At 42.9% G+C, this 19625-nt stretch overlaps 2 protein-coding genes and 1 pseudogene across 2 annotated transcripts; 2 read left to right on the plus strand and 1 right to left on the minus strand.

Moving 5' to 3' along the window:
• The first annotated feature begins 1169 nt into the window (after positions 1 to 1169).
• LOC133896197 (pentatricopeptide repeat-containing protein At1g07590, mitochondrial-like) lies at positions 1170 to 2630 on the plus strand (annotated as a pseudogene).
• A 656-nt stretch (positions 2631 to 3286) lies between these two features.
• On the minus strand, positions 3287 to 6941 carry LOC133895475 (uncharacterized). Its single transcript, XM_062335808.1, has 2 exons — positions 4673 to 6941; positions 3287 to 3903 (listed from the first exon to the last, which is right to left on the minus strand). Exon 1 carries the CDS (start codon positions 6417 to 6419, stop codon positions 4764 to 4766), a length of 1656 nt encoding a protein of 551 aa, XP_062191792.1. The 5' UTR covers positions 6420 to 6941; the 3' UTR covers positions 3287 to 3903; positions 4673 to 4763.
• An 8808-nt stretch (positions 6942 to 15749) lies between these two features.
• Positions 15750 to 19603, plus strand: LOC133895787 (uncharacterized). The gene is made up of 8 exons (XM_062336302.1): positions 15750 to 15921; positions 16106 to 16174; positions 16369 to 16398; positions 17130 to 17162; positions 18160 to 18230; positions 18440 to 18521; positions 19110 to 19199; positions 19295 to 19603. Exons 1-8 carry the CDS (start codon positions 15832 to 15834, stop codon positions 19337 to 19339), a joined length of 510 nt encoding a protein of 169 aa, XP_062192286.1. The 5' UTR covers positions 15750 to 15831; the 3' UTR covers positions 19340 to 19603.
• The last annotated feature ends 22 nt before the right edge of the window (positions 19604 to 19625 follow it).

The raw sequence follows: 19625 nt of genomic DNA on the forward strand, positions 1-19625 counted from the left end.
AGCGGCCAGGAAGCGTGCCCATGACGAGGATGAGAGGCTGGCCTGTCAGTTATGTGCTGCGGAGGAGTAAGAAGCAGTGTCCCGTAAGCGTGCCCAGGAGGAGGAGGACTAGAGGGTGGTCCATTAGTGTGCTACGGAGGAGGCCGAAGGCTCAAACCGTAGAGGCGTTCAGGCGTCAGACTTCGATGTCTTTGACACGCCGGCAAGCCTGGAGCTTAGGCGATGCTGCGGTCGATAAGACGTGCCTGGGTCCAACGCTCCACCACCATCGCCCCCCCTCCCCGCGTCCCCGGATGTACACACGCCAATAGTCGACAGTGCGGAGACGCGGTCCTCATCGCGGGAGAGGAAGTAGAGGTACATGTTAGAGGGATACTGGACTGGCTGAACTCGACCGACTTTTCAGGAGGTACCTGTGAGAACTATTATGTATATATGTGTGTTTGTCGATGCCTATGACTTGAAATATGTGTTCATTACTATGTATTAATGAGGTGTATTTATTATTGATTTACATTAAATATATGTATCATTGTATGCATGTATTGAGAGAGAGACGGAGAGATCGAGGAGTGAGAGGGAGTACAGAGAGGACAAAGAGAGGGAGGAGAGGCAAAACACTGCCGACTGAATCTTTCAGCCGGCAGTGATTTCAGGTTTATCACTGCCAGCTGAATCCTTAAACCGGTAGTGATGTCTTAGGTATCACTGCCGGCTAAATCCTTGAGTCGGCAGTGATAAGGCCCTTCACTGCCGGTCCACCGAACCGGCAGTGATAGTCCACGACTATCATTGATCGTTGCCCACTGTCAGCTTCGAAACCATAGGGGGTTTCTGCAGTAGTGTTCGTATGTTCTAGTGATTTCTGTACTTGTGCATGAATGTGGTGAAAGCTTAAAACATCACTAGCGTGGTGAAAAGCTAAAACTTTACAAATGTCGTGAAAAGCTTAAAACATTCTTGCATATCTGTTGGTTATCTGTGTAGAAATCAAAATTTGACTTTATTTGAATGGTAATTTATTTCTACCTCTTAGTTGCATGATTTCTTAGCTCATCACCATGGAATTAGCTTCTCTTTGTTTAATCTCGAACCATTTACGATAGTCTGCCTTCTATTTGTTCATGAAGTGACACTGAATTTTTGCAATTTTTCTCTTGCCACAGGTCATGGAATGGATCATGAGAGAGAGGCCCTACAAGCTGAGTGAGCTTGATTACTCATATCTCCTGGAGTTCACAGCTGAAGTTCATGGCATTTCTGAAGCTGAAAGCCTATTCCTTCGCGTGCCTCAGGAATACCAGAAAGAGCTGCTCTACAACAACCTTGTCATGGCTGCCTTGGATATTGGTCTGATTAAGCATTCGTACGCTTACATGAGGAAGATGAGGGAACTGTCCCTGCCTATTTCTCCATATGTTTACAACCGACTGATCATCCTCCATTCTTCTCCCGGGAGTAGGAAAACTATATCCAAGATCCTTTCCCAGATGAAAGCTGATCGTGTGACCCCTCACACGTCAACCTACAACATCCTCTTGAAAATACAAGCCAATGAGCACAATATCGATGGAGTAGCAAGGGTGTTCAATGGTATGAAAAGAGCTTAGATTGAGCCCAATGAGATCACTTATGGAATTCTAGCAATTGCACATGCTGTAGCAAGGCTGTATACTGTTTCCCAGACATATGTAGAAGTCCTTGAGAATTCCATGACAGGTACTAATTGGTCTACGCTGGAAATTCTTCTTATCTCGTATGGATATCTTGGGAAGGAAAAGGAGCTAAAGAGGACATGGGAGATCATGCAAGGGCTCCCTCATATTCGATCCAAAAGCTTCACACTAGCAATTGAAGCATTTGGAAAGGTTGACTCCATTGACCAGGCAGAGAAGATATGGGTCGAGATAAAATCAACAAAGAAGTTAAGTCTTACAGAACAGTTCAATTCCATATTATCAGTTTACTGCAGGCACGGCCTCGTGGATAAAGCATCAGCTGTGTTCAAAGAAATGAGAGCAAGCGGTTACCAGCTGAATGCTATTACTTATCGCCACTTAGCATTGGGTTGCTTGAAATTGGGTCTTGTTAAAGAAGCTTTGAACACAATGGATATGGGGAAGAAAGAAGTTGCCACTAAGAAGGTGAGAAGTTCAACACCGTGGTTGGAGACTAACTACACATATGTTGCTTGAGAACTTTGTAGAAATTGGTGATTTGGAAAATGGAAAGAGAGTTATGAAGAACTGAATGAATCAAAATATTGTATCAATTCCTTTGTGTATAATGCCCTCCTAAAAGCTTATGTGAAGGCTAAAGTTTATGAGCCAGATTTGTGAAGGACAATGATTTTGAGAGGAGCAATGCCTGATGCTGAGACGTATAGCCTTCTCAGGCTGATTGAGCGGTTCAAGATATGATGATTGATATCATCCGTTTGCTGTTGCTTTGAAGGAGTTCAAGGATAGAAGGGGAAAAACAGTGCAGTGCTGAATTGAGCCATGCAAAAAATCAGTATATAACTTGTGGAAAACGTGTTGCAGCACATGACGACTGAATTGCCATTTTGTAGTGGGTTTGTTGCACAATAATCCCAACATGTGCACAATCCGGATGGTGGGTTGCAGCTAGAGATGGTCAAATGGGTCAGTCGTGCCGGCTCGGCACGGCCTGATAGGCCCGGATACTGTAACGGGCCGTGTCGTGCCGGTCCGCGTGCCGCGCCCTCGGCCTACAGCACGGCCCGTGAAGCACAGTACCGTGTCAGGCCGGTTTGGGCACGGTTGCGGCACGACGGGCCGTGCCGGGCCGCTGGGGCCGGCGACCGAGCAGGGGCGGGGGCGGACAGTCGGGATGGGGTGGGCCATGCCCATGCCCGTGACGGCCCGTCTAAACCGGAACATGCCGTGCTAACCCACGGTGCCGAGGTGTCGGCCCAGGCACGACCCAGCTAGCCGTGCTGTGTCGGCCCGACCTGTCTAACATCGTGCCTATAGTGCCGTGCCTCGGACCGGTCCAATAGATACGGCCCAGTTGGCATCTTTAGTTGCAGCTATCTTTTGCTATCCTGAACAGTTTTCTCATGGTAAAACTTGCACATTCTAAATGCTGAAAATGTTGTTTTCTCCATGTATAAGGTATACGAAACAACCAACTAGTTCAACTGAATATTGCAACCATATTGTAATCCAAATTTTTTTCTGGCAAACATTGCAGGAGACCACATTTCATTTCGAAATAGAAAAGAAGAGTACAAGGAAAAATTGCATTAGATGGAAGACAGAGATACTCTCAAGCAAGACTGCGAGAAGGGAAATGGTCTACATTTTTATCATGATACAGGACATGTTAAACATACTGCAGACATCATTGTGCTACTTGTAACAGTCTTTGCAAACACTCGTCCCCTGCAGCACTATTGTTTAAGCTTTTTGCTGTACAAATGAGAAGACAACACTGTTCTTTAGTATGTGGATCCTTCTGGCAGAGCCAAGCTGAAAAAACAGGTGTTTTTCTGTCCCTCTGATTACATATTAAGCAAGCCTGAACACATCTGACTCCAGGAGCTTGTTGCATATCAGCAGTCTGGCATTTTTCTTGTACAAGAGCTCATGCAAATATTACAAGTCAACCGTGCCCAAGCTTTCCATATGGCAGGGTAATGGACTGATGAACACAAAGCAATTTCACCAAGTTGTGAATTGAGCACCCTTTCCAAATAATTTGCTCTTGAGTTCGTTTCTTCAGATTTTCTCCACTAGCAAAGTTTTAAGGAGCCTGACAGTTCCACTTCCGCCGCTGGGCTGCTTCCAGTCCAACAATCTTGAGATCCAGAAATGGAGCTGCTTTTTCCATCGCCAAAGGGTGAACCATTCACTCGCCAAGATTATCATGAGATGTGTGCTGTAATAATTTTATATGTTCAGATAGCCAAATGACAATGCTGAAATGTAAATGACAAATACTCATACGCGTTTGCGCTTATTTGATTGGCTCATGAAAGATTATGCTCAAACAAAGAGAGTGATTTCGCTTTTTTAGGAAAAACATAGACCAGTGCTGCCGTCCCACTGCAATATATGAAAACCTTAGTTGTGTGCTATCCATTTACAAAATGCCAATGCAAAAAGTAGCTAATTGCAGCGACAAATGCAACAAGGAGTACTCATATTTTGCAGCACCATATCTGCATAAATTTCCATGTTTTTCTGTGGCATAACAAGACTTCTTAATTCTTGAAATGGTTTGTTATATAGGGGTTGATAGACTTGAACACCTAGTCAAATCTGCTTGTGCTACTCTGATGAGGGTTACACTACGTGTATGCTGCAACTTTTTGCTGCCTCATTCACAATGACACTAGCAATTTGGATTAAAAAAATAGACATGCTTGGAATAAACAGTAATTGTAACTGTGCAAACGAATGCCACACTCTAGTAAAAAAGTTCAGTAGCAGGGAATTCATAATGGCATACAGGGTGGAATCAAAACACTAAACACTTCATATCTCACTGTACCAGAAACAGATGCAAAATCTGAACATTTCATTCCAGCATAAAGGGAACAACATCATGGATACTGAAACTGACAGTTCCATTCCTTCGCCATCAAGATGGTGCATACATGGTATGTAATAGAGGAGGAAACAAGCGATGGCATATACATTCCTACCTTATAATCTTTGGATGTTTTTGGACCTAATCAAGGTAACCACTGGGAACATGACATGGTCGATAGGTTTTATTGGAGAGAATGGCAGCACTTATGGTACCCCCTGCTGCCTCCTCCTTGTTCTTCTTGTGGTTGGGGATTCGGAAGGCCTTGACCTCCTACTTGACCCTGGCTCCCCCACTATAACACCTGCGGTGCTAGAAGTGGACGGTTGCTCCACAGATGATGACTGCTGAGGAGTTGCAGGAACCGCCGGCACAGTACTGTCAGCATTAGAAGGCGGCAATGGGATCTGATTGCTGCTCTCAGGGGCAACATTGCCCATATTCAGCATTATCGCAGAAATGGAATCTTGCCTTTGCTGTCTCCGAGCCCTAGCCCTTGACCTGCTTGCAGGAACCACAGGCACCTCCACCCCCACAACTGGGTTTGTTTGGCCTCTCACTATACCCTGGTTTTCTATCAACTGCCTCGCCACTGTTGCATTTCCTATAGTGTCTCCCATTTGCAGCTGCTGTCTGCCCATAAGCATTATCGCAGAAATGGAATCTTGCCTTTGCTGTCTCCGAGCCCTAGCCCTTGACCTGCTTGCAGGAACCACAGGCACCTCCACCCCCACAGCTGGGTTTGTTTGGCCTCTCACTATACCCTGGTTTTCTATCAACTGCCTCACCACTGTTGCAATTCCTCTAGTGTCTGCCATTTGCAGCTGCTGTCTCAAGCTCTCCATTCTGTTTGCACGTGGCCTGGGAGGCATATCAAGGATGGAGGAATCCCGTTCATCGCCACCTCTTCCGTAGATCGGAGTGACATTCACTTCGAGCACCTCGCCCTTGCAGACAGGGCACTCAGAGTGGGCTGAATGCCCATGAAGCCACTGGTACAAGCATGGCCAGCAGAAGAGGTGACCGCACGGTGTAACCACGGGCTCTTTAGCTGCGTCAAGGCAGATATTGCACTCAAAGCTGGAGTTGCATCCGCAGCATCCATCCTTCTTAACATCACTCTTTCCTCCCACCTTGTCATCGCCATCCAGCTTTTGCCGCCATGCCGAGTCTAGAGAGTTATGGGAGCGTTGGATGGCCCAAACCAGCCTATCCGCTTCAGGACTATTAGCCCGTTGGCTGCGGTTCGCCGACCCTGACCTCACAATGCCGTGTTGCTGGCTAATCTGGATCAACCTCTGAAAGCGGAGCTCGGGAGTCCTTGCTTCAATTTCAACAGCCCCTTGAATGGACCGACTCACTATGTTCATCGTGCTTACCATCTCCACTCCACCAGACACCCGGCCAGGGTGCACAAACCTTTCCACCCACAGTGGAAGATCATCCCCTTCCAACCCAGCGGCTGTAGCCGTAGCCGCAGCCGCCACCGGTGGCGAGACATTGGCACCGTCCACCGGTGCACCAAGCACCACAGCCGGCTCAACAGCATCAGTGCCATCTTCACCATCGGTGCTGTGGCCATCGAGCCACGCATAAACTATGGGATCCAGCATCGATTGCTCCTCCGGGGTGGAGAGCGCATTAGATGGCGAGTACAGCACCGCCGGGGTGAGCAACTCCTCAGGCTCATCCGTTCTTGGGGCATCCGGCGCAGGACCGGCCGAGTTCGGTATCAACGCTGGGCAATCCAGCGCAGCGTCGAGCCGGCCAGGAGGCCTCGGCAACGGAGGGAGGCCGAGGTACAGGTTTAGATCCACCCGCCTCCTGCTCCGGCTGCCCTCCTCAGCCTCATCGCCCGCCATGCTCGAGCAACCGCAGCAGTTGCTTTCTCTCCACCGATCAATCAGACGGAATACCCACTTCTACACCTGCAAAAAATTCCCATGGAAGGAGACACCAATCCACGAACAGCAAGAACGAGCTTGCTACCCCTCGAACGGCGGAATCAGCCGGAAGACCGTGCGGATCTGCATAGGATCGAAAGGGCCCGAACAAAATCGAATCTTTAGCACGAACCTACGGAGATTTCACGGGGTTCCGAAGCGCCAGACGCGATCGGCCGGGATCTTGGAGGACGTTGGGGTTTTCCTCACGCACCATGAGCAATTCTTACGGTGTGAAATCGCTGGAGAAGCATGAGAAACTGATTCGGAGATTGAGCCGTATGGAAGGAGGGATTGGGAAGAGATGAAATTTGGATTTGGGAAATTTTAGGAGAATTTGGAGCGTCCGGAATGGATTGGATTGCGAGGTCGCGGCCAGAGAGGGCAGAGAGGAACAGAGGAGAACCGCTGGGTTTTGTTTCTTCCCTTGTTTCTTTTTTTTTTTTTGTCTGAGGAAAACCGCTGGAGGCCGGTAATATAGCATGGAAACCATTTATTTTCTGCCCAAAAGATTTGGTGCATGGATGCTAAAGATTTTCGGCAGTGTTAATTTTATAGTAAAAATCTAAAAACTGCACGTGTATATATATCTATTTTGCTCTAAAAGTATATAAAATTACTTACGAGTTTGAATCAATTTGCTTTTTAAAATTTTGCTTGCAACAAAATGGATCACAAATTGCTCTCATTTTTTAATTGAAAATACGTAGCAACTTAGATCTGATATTGTCTTTCAATTATTCTAATTTATTCATAAAATTTGTTGAATATCTGATCTAAATTGACTTAACCTGTTTCTTAAATTACTCATGGATCTATTCTAATTTGCTTATGAATTTTCACAAAATTACTTACATAACTGCATTTAAGAGTAGATTGACAGATATATTTTTATCAAATACTACCTCTTTTTTTATCACGCATTGAAGTGGGCCAAATACTCACATATAAGTGTTGTAAGTCCAAATATAAAAAAGTCCAAAAATAAAATAAAATACTCATGTTCATATATTTATTTACTAAAAATATGTGTGCATGCTATAAATTGAAAGCATGCACATGTATTTTGTAAATGTTGATACATATGAAATCAGAAGACCTAAATAATCGAACTTAGGATGTTGAAAAAATACAACATTTCAAAATATAAGTAGCAACACTGGGAGATAGTGGTTGCAACAATTTAGCCAAAGATTCAACCAATCAAACACAGACTGCAACAAATTGAAAGAGAAATACAACAAATAAGAATAGATCTTGCAGCAGAGGACGAACGAGAATGATGCAACAAACAATTTTCATATTCGTGCAAAACATTATTTTAATATGGAAATAGCAATAACAAATTGGTACATCATCTGTAGCATTTGAAATCAATATGAGCAATATAGCATTTACTGCAAGATTGTTGCGAATAAATAATGCAACAAAAGAAAAGAAAAAAACACTTTGTCTGTCTAAATTGTTCTAGTCGGACGTTTGACAAGCATTTTCAATATATTAATCATCTCTTTCATTGCTCCACCTAGTTCAATAATGAACGACTCATATTTTTCACTTCTCTTACCATCAAGGAGGTAAGAGAGAGCACCTGAAAAAAAACATCCTTAAAAATATAATATTTGGATATATGGAAATAATATCACTATATTGAATTTTTACAGATTATAATGATGTAAGTCACACGTCATTAGAAAATACAATAAAATTGCATCAGATAAAAAAAAAAGATCGAACTGAACATATAGTATATTGAGTACTAAATTGTTGCTTCACGATTGATGCAGCTTAAGAAACAACTATAATCTTGATATTGTTTCTAGTTTATAATCTACAGCGAGTAATATATCTTAGATTTTTTTTTCGCGAGCAAGAATCAACTTAGGTTTTAGTCACAATAGAGGTTAGATTATGATATGGTGACAGTATGGGACTTGTTAATATAGCTACGGTGGTTAAGATTAGGGTGAGCATGATATGACAAGTCTACATAATTCAAAGAAAGGATGAAACATGTTGAGATAGCTGAGTGCTTCTCTTTTGGACACGACATCTTTCTTTTGGACAAATATACTTGCAAATGGATATTGGTACAAAAGTGTCAAGTATGCACACAGTCTACCCCAAAATAAGGACACATGTGTAGTGACACGTTATTCTTTCTTTTGATATATGTACTCTATGTGGCTTTTTAAGTAACGAGTGTCAAACATACACATCGATGCGTGTTTCTCTTTTAGACACGATATCCTTCCTTTTAGACAAGTGTACTTGCAAATATATATTAGTATAAAAGTATCAAACATGAACACTATTTGCTCCAGAAGAGGGCAAGTGCACATTGACACATCATTCTTTCTTTTGATATATGTATCTCTATGTGGCTTTCTAAAGCAACTAGTGTCATACATGCATATTACTGAGTGTTTTTCTTTTGGACACGACATCCTTCCTTTTAGACAAGTGCACTTGCAAATAGATATTAGTACAAAAGTGTCAAATATGCATACCATATGCTAAAAAATAGGAACACATGCACAGTGACACATCATTTTTTTCTTTTGACATATGTACCTCCATGTGGCTTTCTAAGGCAACAGGTGTCAAACATGCATATTGCTGAGTGTTTCTCTTCTGAACACATCATCCTTCATTTTGGATAAATGTACTTGCAAATGGATATCAGTATAAAAGTGTCAAATATGCACATTGTCTGCTCTAAAATAGGAACACATGCATATTGACAAATCATTCTTTCTTTTGACATATATACATTAATGTGGCTTTCTAAGACAATGGGTGTCAAACATACACATTGCTGAGTGTTTCTCTTTTGAACATAACATCCTTCCTTTTGGACAAGTGTACATGCAAATGGATATCAGTACAAAAGTGTCAAACATGCATACTGCTTGCCCCAAAATAGGAATACATGCATAGTGACACATCATTCTTTATTTTGACATATGTACGTACCTTATGTGGCTTTCTAAGGCAACATGTGTCAAACATAAACATTGTTGGGTGTTTCTCTTTTGAACATGATATTCTTCCTTTTGAACAAGTGTATTGCAAATTGATATATCGGTACAGAAGCGTCAAACATGCACATCGCCTGCTCCAAAATAGGGACACATGCACAGTAAAGCATCATTCTTTATTTTAATATATGTACCTCCATGTGGCTTTCTCAGGCAACATGTGTGAAACATGTGCATTATAAGTGTTCTTCTTATAGACACAACATCCTTCCTTTTGAACACGTAGACTTGCAAATGGATATAAGTACAAAAGTGTCAAACATGTGCACCATCTACTTCAAAATAAGGACATATGCACAGTGACACATCGCTCTTTGTTTTGACATATGTAGTACCTTGTGTGGCTTTCTAAGGTAACGAGTATCAAACATACACATTGCTAAGTATTTCTCTTTTGGACACGATATCATTCCTTTTGAACAAGTGTATTTACAAATAGATATCAGTACAAAAGTGTCAAATACGCACATCATCCGCTCCAAAATAAGGACATGCACAATGACACATCATTCATTATTTTGACTAGGGATGACAATCAGGTACGACGGGTATGAGTAGTGCTCATTAATACCCGCGCCCGTCAGTTTTTTACCCACCCGTGGGTATACTTGCGAACGCTCGTGAGCGAAGGGCCATCCCTAAACCTGTCGCTTGTGGGTAAACCCCACGGGGCACGAGGCGGGGCGACGCGGTGCAACAAAATGGCACGGTAGGTGGGGTGGTGCTACAGGGCGACGAGGCGACATGGCAAGGCTGCCCGAGGTAGGGCGATACGGTGGGGTGGCTGCGCGACGGGGCTATGGGGCGGGCGGGTGGTGGGGTTGGTCGAGGCGGGGCAAGGTAGGGCGAGGTGGCAACGCGATGGGGCAGTGGGGCGGGCTGAGGCGGGGTGACGAGGCTGGCTAGGGCAGGGCGGAGGGTTGGCCGGGGTGGTGCGACATGGCTAGTCGGTGTGAGGCAACGAGGCGGCAGGGCTGGCTGGGGTAGGGTGGCGTGAAGGGGCCGCGCAGCGGAGCGGGCTGAGGCGAGGTGGCGCGACGCGGGCAGAGGCACATGGGCGACGCGAAGAGAGGCATAGGGGCAAGTGCGGGGCGGCATGATGCGAGCAGAGGCGCAGGGGCAGATGCGGGGCGGCATGACGCAGGTAGAGGTGCAGGAATGACCCATTTGTCATAGATCTATATGGGTATATGGGTTTCGTTGGTATAGGTATGCCTTACCCATACCCGTACCCGTCTACCCGTCGGTTAGTATTTTCTACCCACAATACCAATGAATATCAAATTCTATCAATGCCCTACCCTATTCAGGTATTTACCTATAGGTAAACGGTTAATTGGGATAAATTGTCATCCCTAATTTTGACATATATACCTCCATGTGACTTTCTAAGGCAACACGTATGAAACATGTTCATTACCGAGTGCTTCTCTTAGAGACGTAACATCCTTGCTTTTGGATATATGTACTTGAAAATAGATATCTCTACTACTTAAAAAAATACATAGTGGTCGTCATTCCAAGATAAGCAGGATGTCCTGCCTTCCCCGTGTCCACTCCCTTTGCCCCATTCTGTTCCATGTTTCAATCCTTTGCTTCCGTTCTGCTCCGTCTTTGTGACTCATCCGCTCACGTGTTGCGACATGGACTCTCCTTTCTCTCCTATCTGAAACCGCTCCCCACATCGCTCCTCTCCAAAACTGTTCCCTCTACATCTCTCTCTCTCTCTCTCTCTCTCTCTCTCTCTCTCTCTCTCTCTCTCTCTCTCTCTCTCTCTCTCTCTATACGACCTCATGCGCCACTACCCATCGAAGCAGCGTAGCCTCCCTCTGTCTTCGTCGTTCGGCTTGTCTGTCCTGGCCCACCACCATCGCGTCATCACCACGCTCCGCCCGCAGGCCAACCTTTCCCCAATCGCAAGCTTGAGGTGATCTCTGTCCTCCACCACCACGTTGCCCCACCGATCCTCCACCACTTCCCCTCCGCTCATTCGCCTGGTGAGTGAGCTATACCTGGCCAGTCTTGTGTTGCAGTACGTTTCCTCCAATCGCGCCCTAGATTTGGTCACAGGCACAGAGCTACGCCTGGTCCGATCCGCAGAAGCTCGGTCTCGGGGTGGACGCAGGGCGATGTGGCGCTTGATGATCTGGTGGTCCTGGTTTGATTTGGTTCAGATTTGGGGGCGGTGGCGTTTTTTTGCTTTTTTGTTGCGATTCGTGGTGATCGGTTTCGGGGTGGAGAAATGGGTGTGTGGGAATTTAGCATAGCCTAAAGTCTCATAGATCTAGATCGATGGGCCACTTGGGTCGAGGCAACGCGTTGGTAAGTGATCTCGGATATGAGCACCCTAATTCATTGTATATGATACTTTTGCTTTTACGAGTAAAACATCATTTTAGTATCATGAAACTATTTATCTATTTCAATTTATCAGTCTGTCAAGGTTCGATGAGTTGGACAATATGCTATCGAACGTTAGAGATAGGTGGTACTTACATGCAAAGAATATGTTAGTGAAGCTAAATAGGCTTAAGGTGCCAATAAAGTGGGATCATGTAACCAAAATTGCTGGTGAGGGAGTGGCACCTGGTTGATTGCATGTAGCAAGTGCTATGGTTGGAGCGGGTTTTATGGAGAATGTAAGACAAGCATTCAACAAGTACATTAGTGATGATGGCCATGGGTATGGCGGGTATATGCCGTTAATAATTCTTCATCTCAAATAAGCATTTTCTATGCTGAGAATCTTTTGTTAATAACAAGGTTTGCATTTTCTGCAGAGGAAGTGAACCATTTGCTGAGACTATTGTGCAGTTGATTAGTTGTACTAGGGGCATATCTGCTCTTGCCCACCCATGGGCATTGCAGAACCCGGATGCAATTATCAGGGCCTTAAAAGGTGCTAGTCTTAATGGTATGGAGGTCTATAGAATTGATGGAAAGGTTGATGGTATGTCCCTTATACCTCAGTCTTGAATGAGCCTTGTACTCTGGTCACACTAAAATTATATTTGTTAGCATATATTGATCCTTTTGGTGATAGGGATATCTTGATAATGTCTAAATAACATTACTGAATTGATTCTAGAGGATTTTGTGAGTTAGCTAAGAAATATGGGCTTTTGAAACTCGGAGGTTCAAAATTCCATGGAAGAGGTGATAAAGATGAATATGACATTGGAACAGTTATTACATCTTTTGCATTATTTCTTCTCTTTGTTGATTAGCATGTTATCACGATACTTTGAACTTGTTTTTTCCTTTTTTAGTTTCATTGAGCTTCCTTCTTTCCTTATTGCCGAGAATTCCAAGGCAGTTACCTCCAAATATGGTGGGTGGGTGATGTGTTGCAGTGCTCTTACTTATTCAAATTCTACCATGTCAACTGAAAAAAAAATTAAGCATAGCTTTTGCTGAGACTCCTTCAACCACTACTTAAATTATCGCAAGTTCTTCACGGTCTTCTATACATGAGGCTCCTACTTATCTATACTTGGAATTTTTCAAGCTCCATTCTCATTTATTTTGTATTTTAGCAATGGTTTGTTCCTGCACCCTTCATATTGCTCTTGCCAATTAATTTCCCATTTGGTGCAGCAGCTGGCTTTGGTTGAAATAAGGCTCAATTTTGTTCAGTATGTTTATCAATTTGCTAAAAGGAAGCCAGATCAAATAACACATGTACGTTTTGAATGTTTCCAGATATGCATAGAAAATTTCAGAAGCAATTTTAATTATTTCTTAATCCGTGATTATATTGTGTTTTAAATTTTGAGTTGTTACAAAAAAAAAATTGCCTGGAAAATTACTATTTAGTTCATAGAAATATTAAGATCAACACTGATGTTCCATCAGCTAAATTTCCCTTAAAATGCTTAAAGTGGAGCATCTTAATAACTACGTCATACTGGAAATAGGCTCAAAGATTCCAAGCAGCATTGTCAGCCAAGGAGGACACCTTTTCAGCTTAGAAAACTAAGGGAAGACTAAACAAAAATAAGAGAAAAAATCGGAGGGATTACCACGCCTGTTAGGTACAAGTACAACAAAATTAAGGGGAGACTAAAAACAATTTAGATGAAACTAGTTAAATATCGGTGCGTTGCAATAGAGAAAAAAAGTTTAATAATATAACATAGTTGTAATGTTAATTTGTTATACAGATGGTAGAAAAAACTTTAAAATATAACGTAGTTGTAGTGTTAATTTGTTATACGGATGGCTTGGGTGTGTACTACCACCTGAGTTGTGTCAACATTCTTCAACGATCTAAGGTAAGTGTTGAAAAGAGGCATACCCGGTCAGCAGCAGTATCGGGACAACTCATATTAAAACAATATCACTCTTCAATCCAGAGACGACAAGCAATTGAGAAAAATTGATTCTAGGCGAATTTTCTTAATGCAATCGTGGACATAGACATGCAGAACCAAGTACCTGTAGGCACAAAACACGATTGCAACCTTTATTTTCTTCCTCTCTCTTCCATTCAAAAACCACGTGTCAGAGTACAAATTGTGAAGGGATCAAAATCAATCTACAGGCAAGAGTTTTTTTTTCTTGAACACGTAAGGAAGCACAACGTCATTACATTAAGAAAAAAATCCACTTTATAAGAAAAGTTAGATATGAAAATCTTAATAGAGATAACAATACAACCTATGGAGCCCAACTCACGTGCAAAACAAATAAAAAAAGAAACCTCAAACCCTCTAACAACTGGACGACGAAGGCTCGGCAGCATACAACCTACCGAACACACAGAGAAGGCACAAACGGTACACCTGATCAACCAAATGGCACTGACACCGAGCAATGCTACCTAGCAAGCAACCGTGCCCAACTAGCACCTCAACCAGAACAGCCCAATGACTCAAACGGTGGAGCCCTGACCACCAAACCAGAAGCTAAGATGGGGTCCTCGGACATCGGAGCACAACCACAGACACGAAGCGCCGAAAGATGATGGAAAGTCTAGCCGTATAGGAGAACGAAGGGGGCAGACCACAATGGATGGAGGTGCGTCCTGTGAGTAGTGCCGCTAGATGTAAAACAGAACACAGAGGGATTATCTGAAACGACGCTTTCAGGAAGGAAGCGATAATATAACCATCGTCGCTTGTCTAAGTCAAACAGGGTTTTCACCTGAAGAAATTCCAACAGAAGCGACACGACGCCTCTAGGAATATAATGATGCTCACAGAAGTCACCGCCATCGGCAATGATATAAAGCCAGACAGGGCTTTCGTCCATAATTCTCCCGCAAATTTGGAGACAATACGATAAATATGAAACATTAATGATGCAGATACAAGCACTGATACTCTACGGTTTGTTACACATAATGCAGGGAAGTCTCACAGCGCACTAATCCAGAAACCAAGCTAATCAAATTGTAACGCATCGCACTGATACACATATTAGTTATGGATGAATAATCGAGTACCCAGTATATTTTCATGAAGAATTATACCCCAATGATTTCATATATCTATATAGGACGAAAATCACACAGCCACACTATCATCCCGATTGAGTCACAATTGAACAGCAGTAGACAAGGCCTCACCTTGCTGTTGCTGTACAGCTGCTCCTCACAAACCTTGTTGCCCACCAGTAGATTAATCTGTAACCCAGCAAAACGAGACACACATAAGACTCCACATAATATGTTCTGACAAGAAAAAATAAAATTTCTATGTACACATGATTAAAAAAACCTTGAACGAAGTTGTATTTGAAGAACCGAATGATTAAAGGAAATTGATGCTGGATTACACAAGATTATGGTGTAGAATAGCCTGCCGTTTTAATTTATTATATGTTGTAAATTTTTAAGATCCCATTATAACACACGAGCACTGATACGTACAAAAAGTATCAAAGAAGCGTATGTCTGCTTCAAAATAAAGACAAATACACATCAACACATCATTCTTTTTTAATATATATGCATACCTATACGTGGCTTCCTACGGCAACGGGTGTCAAACATGCACGCCGCTGAGAGCAGCGTAGAGGGGCCCTTCAAATTGGCACCGAAGCATCAAGGCCTCGGGCCCATCTCGATCCGGCCCAACGAGCTCACTCGGGCCCATCTCGATCCGGCCCAACGAGCTCACTCGGGCCCATATGGATCCGGCCCAACGAGCCCACTCGCCCCCTTCCTCCCGAGGCGCCTTCGCGGTTCGAGAGCAAACCATTTCACCGCTCTTCGAATTCGAAAGGCGCATCCAAGAAAAACCGAAAGGCGGCGGCGTCGCCCACCACCTCGCCGGAATCTGCCACCGATGGACCCCGAGGCTGGGGGGAGGTACGAAAAACTCCAAAGGTCGTTCAAGGTCGCCGCCAAGTACCTCCTCACCGCCTGCTCCCGCGAGGTTGGTTGGTTCGTCCGTCCACTCCCTCTGCCCCTCCCCTTCCTCGGCTCCCGTTTCCTCCCTTGTCGGCGCCGGTCTCTCTAGGGGGTTGCCAGTGGAAGAGCACGGGTCCTGGCTGGGGATTCGATTTTTCAGTGGTTCGTGCTGCTGAAATGAATTGACTCGTGTTCTTGCGGAGTTTCAGGATGTCAACCGGGCTTTCCCGTCGTTCACAGATGCCGAGAGGGAGCGTTTGTACCGAATGATCACCCACGTGAGTCTCCTGATCTACTCCGATTTAGGATTCACAATAACATGTAAATCTGTCAATCCTTGTAATACCAACCAATTTCAATGCCGTGCAAATTTAAGTTTTGTATCTGGAGATGAATGCGTGCCAATCATATAACTTTATTTTCAACTAGTGTGATTCTTATACATTTATCCCCCTTTTCGTGTGTTTTTCAGGTGATCAAGTCTATGCATGCCAACATAACGGTACAGTTTTTGTTCCAACTTCCAAGCTGTTTTCTACTTTTATGTTGTATTATAAAGGGTTAAAGACTGAAGACTTGTTTCAAAAATAAACAAGGAGTTAAAGACTGAAGACTCGTTTCAAAAATACAAAAAGAAGTTAAAGACCGGAGAATGCATTGCACAATTAACTTTTTTAGATATGTGGCAATTGGGGTGGATGCAGCATTACCTTCAGAGAGATAAATATTCCTTTCAACTGTTCTCAGCTGCTTTTTCATTACTCGCTTTGTTCCTGACGGAGTCCGTTTCTGAATAACGTGTCATCTTAGCATCCGGATTTTGTTCCAAATACATGTCTTTCTACAATTTTGACCTTTCATAATGTATGAACATTGCATTCCTAACTATAACTAATAACAAGGACATTTCAGAGGCTAAAAATAAAATTATGAGCTAATGCTTCTCTTCTATTGTTAGTTTATTATTCAGTGCCTTGATATTTTGAGCTCACTCGCTAGTACCTTCCTTCCTCTATAACCTCTCCATCTGCCTATTGCGATGTTTTGTGCTGCTGACTTGCACAGTTAAGCACTTGTATCTTATTAGCATGCATTGTTGAATTACAAAACCGGTATAACTTCTGTTATGTTTTCCAAACTTGATACTGTTAGTATATATCTATCTTCCTTTGCATGAGTGAGCACTGTATTAAAACCAATATGCATGTCATATTTTTTTTCTTCATACTGCAGGAGGCGTTCGACGAAGTCTGCCAACAAAAACAGGTGATTTTGAAATCAATATTTTTCCCACCATGTGACAGGTTCTCAGCACGGGTTGGGGCTGTTGAATGAAGTTAATTTCTGCATTATTAACACCTGCGAAAGATATTACCATTTGCATCTGTATGTTTAAATGTCAAAGGAGCTCTTACCCACCAACTACTGTTTGGCGTGCTGTCCATTCATTTCAGTTCAGCGGGTCAAACTAGTTAGGATTTGGTTGTAATTGTACACTTGTACTTAACCACAAAGTACAACCTTATAAGGGAGTATCATTCGCATAGGGGTAAAACTGTACTATCTGTTGTTGAATCCATAATTCAAATGCATCTTATCCTCTGCCATTAGCTTCATAACGACTAAACTTACCATTCAGCCTTCATCGACTGGTCATGTCGATCCAACAGCCAGCAAACTAATGGTCCCGCATCACTTGTTAAATTAGCCTGTGCCCCTGCCATTCTTGGGTATTCTCTTCTTTCCATCTCTTAATTTCTTTGAGTTGTTCTTACTCTTTCTTTGAGGAAGACACTCTTCTTGCCTTAATGGCCTAGTTCGTGATCTTTCTTCCAATTAACAGAGAAACAAATATATTTATTTCTCACCAAGGTGAAACGGTAGGGCTGTGCAGTTGGTAGCTTCTCACAGATCCGACATGGAAACGAATGGGAAGTTTAGAAGTAAGTCTTCCGGGAGGCAATGGAGACGGAGAAAATGAGGCTGGCAATTTTTACGTGACTTTGGCCACGTGTGACTAGCCAATGGCCATCGATTCACAATGATATGTTTTCCAGGAAAGTGAGGCCATTAGGCTTTCCTAGGATTAAAACAGAATTCATGTATCATCTCCAGAAAAGAAGTAATCAAGTTTTAACAGTCTAACATACCCCTAGTAAATTAAGGGTCAGTTTTAAGTAATAGTCCTAGGCTTCTCGGGAGTACCCCTTGTAGAGGGTACTGTATTTTCTCATGCATAACAGCATCACTGCTATTCTTTTAGGTTGCTGCTGCTCTTGACAAGATAGATGAGTTTCTTGAAGAGCAAAATCTGGATGTATTATCTTCAGACAAGTAAGTGACACATCCTTCACCTTGGGAGTCCCTTTTGTGAAATTTCAGTGCTTCAAATACTGGACTGGTTAGGATGCATCCAAGCCGGTTGCTTGAATGTTTGCAAACTATATAAATACATGGAGATTTTCTTTTTTTGGAAATTTAGCATATCTTTTCTTGACTTGTTCACTGTTCAAAGTGACCTGATATAGTTAATTCAATTGCAGGACTAGCATTGAAGAAATCGAAGAAAAGATATCGAGGGCAAAGAAAGATGAAATTGAATATTTGACTGGTTTACTGGAGAAGGTATTGTCTCGTTTTGCAGACTATAGGTGTGGCAAACTTCGTTTATTATCAAAACTGGGACTTTTATGCCCTACCATTGATTACAAAGACGACTCTTAGCTCTTACTTGTTACCATGTGAATATGAATGTTAGATGATATTTTTTTTCTGCAAGAATATAAGATGAACGTGAAGGCATTGTACTTTTGAGTATGGTTGCAAGCAAGTTGATGGGCTACTTGATTATCTGGTTGAGGGTTTGAGCCTTTGTGGTCATACGTGGAAGCTAAGAAATATCTTCATTGTGCAAATTGGGATAGCAGCAAAGGTTCATTAGCAGTGTTTTTAAAAATTTTAAGAGCATATTTTGTTCGTTTCATCAACAATCAAACTGCACAATGACTGCTGTCAGACCATTATTTATTGCACAGGGAAGTCACCCCCATGTGTTAGCAAAAATTTTGTCGCTGAAAAATGTTACAGAATTGTCAGATTTAGAAACATTCACCAAGCAAATCTATCATTGTGTCAAATTCAGCTAGCATATTTTTCTTTTGTGTAAAAATGTTGAATCTTTTAGTAAGTTGTTTTCTGTTCACAACAACATAGGTTGAAGAAAGTAACAATACCATGAAAGCTCGAATTGAACTCCTGAAGAAAGGGGAGGATTCGACTGCAACAAGAGATGTCCTCAACAAGGTCCCCTCCCCCCTCCCCTTCACAGTTCTATCGTGCTTTTCATTCTACTACAGTATGGTTCTCAGTTTGATTCGATTTTTGGACGTCTTTTACAGCTGACGCAATGGAATTCCGCATGCCTGAACAACAATGATCATTGAGCCTATCTGATGATCACTCACTGGCGTCAATGGACATCTTTTTGTATAGGGGTGTGCCAGATGTTAGATTGGATGATATGATTCAGGAATCCCTTATGAATGTTATGTGCCATGGAACAAATATGGTCGTCTTTGTTTTCGCTACGGTCCTTAGATCCATGAACTTGAACAACTACGGTTGTCTTTGTTTTCGCTATGTCCTTAGATCCATGAACTAAATGTACCCTCTCGGTTGAAACCAAAAGCTGTTTTTTGTTTCCTTTAGCTTATCTCTACCATGCTCCAT

Source organism: Phragmites australis, chromosome 16 (genome assembly GCF_958298935.1).
Source record: "Phragmites australis chromosome 16, lpPhrAust1.1, whole genome shotgun sequence".
Classification (NCBI taxonomy): Eukaryota; Viridiplantae; Streptophyta; class Magnoliopsida; order Poales; family Poaceae; genus Phragmites; species Phragmites australis.

Bases quoted from the DNA above. Each gene is read 5' to 3' on its own strand.
- LOC133895475 (XM_062335808.1), bottom strand. From the start codon at position 6,419: ATGGCGGGCGATGAGGCTGAGGAGGGCAGCCGGAGCAGGAGGCGGGTG.
- LOC133895787 (XM_062336302.1), top strand. From the start codon at position 15,832: ATGGACCCCGAGGCTGGGGGGAGGTACGAAAAACTCCAAAGGTCGTTC. The intron at 16,175-16,368 runs GTGAGTCTCCTG...TGTGTTTTTCAG, and splicing joins TGTACCGAATGATCACCCAC to GTGATCAAGTCTATGCATGC. The intron at 18,231-18,439 runs GTAAGTGACACA...ATTCAATTGCAG, and splicing joins GATGTATTATCTTCAGACAA to GACTAGCATTGAAGAAATCG.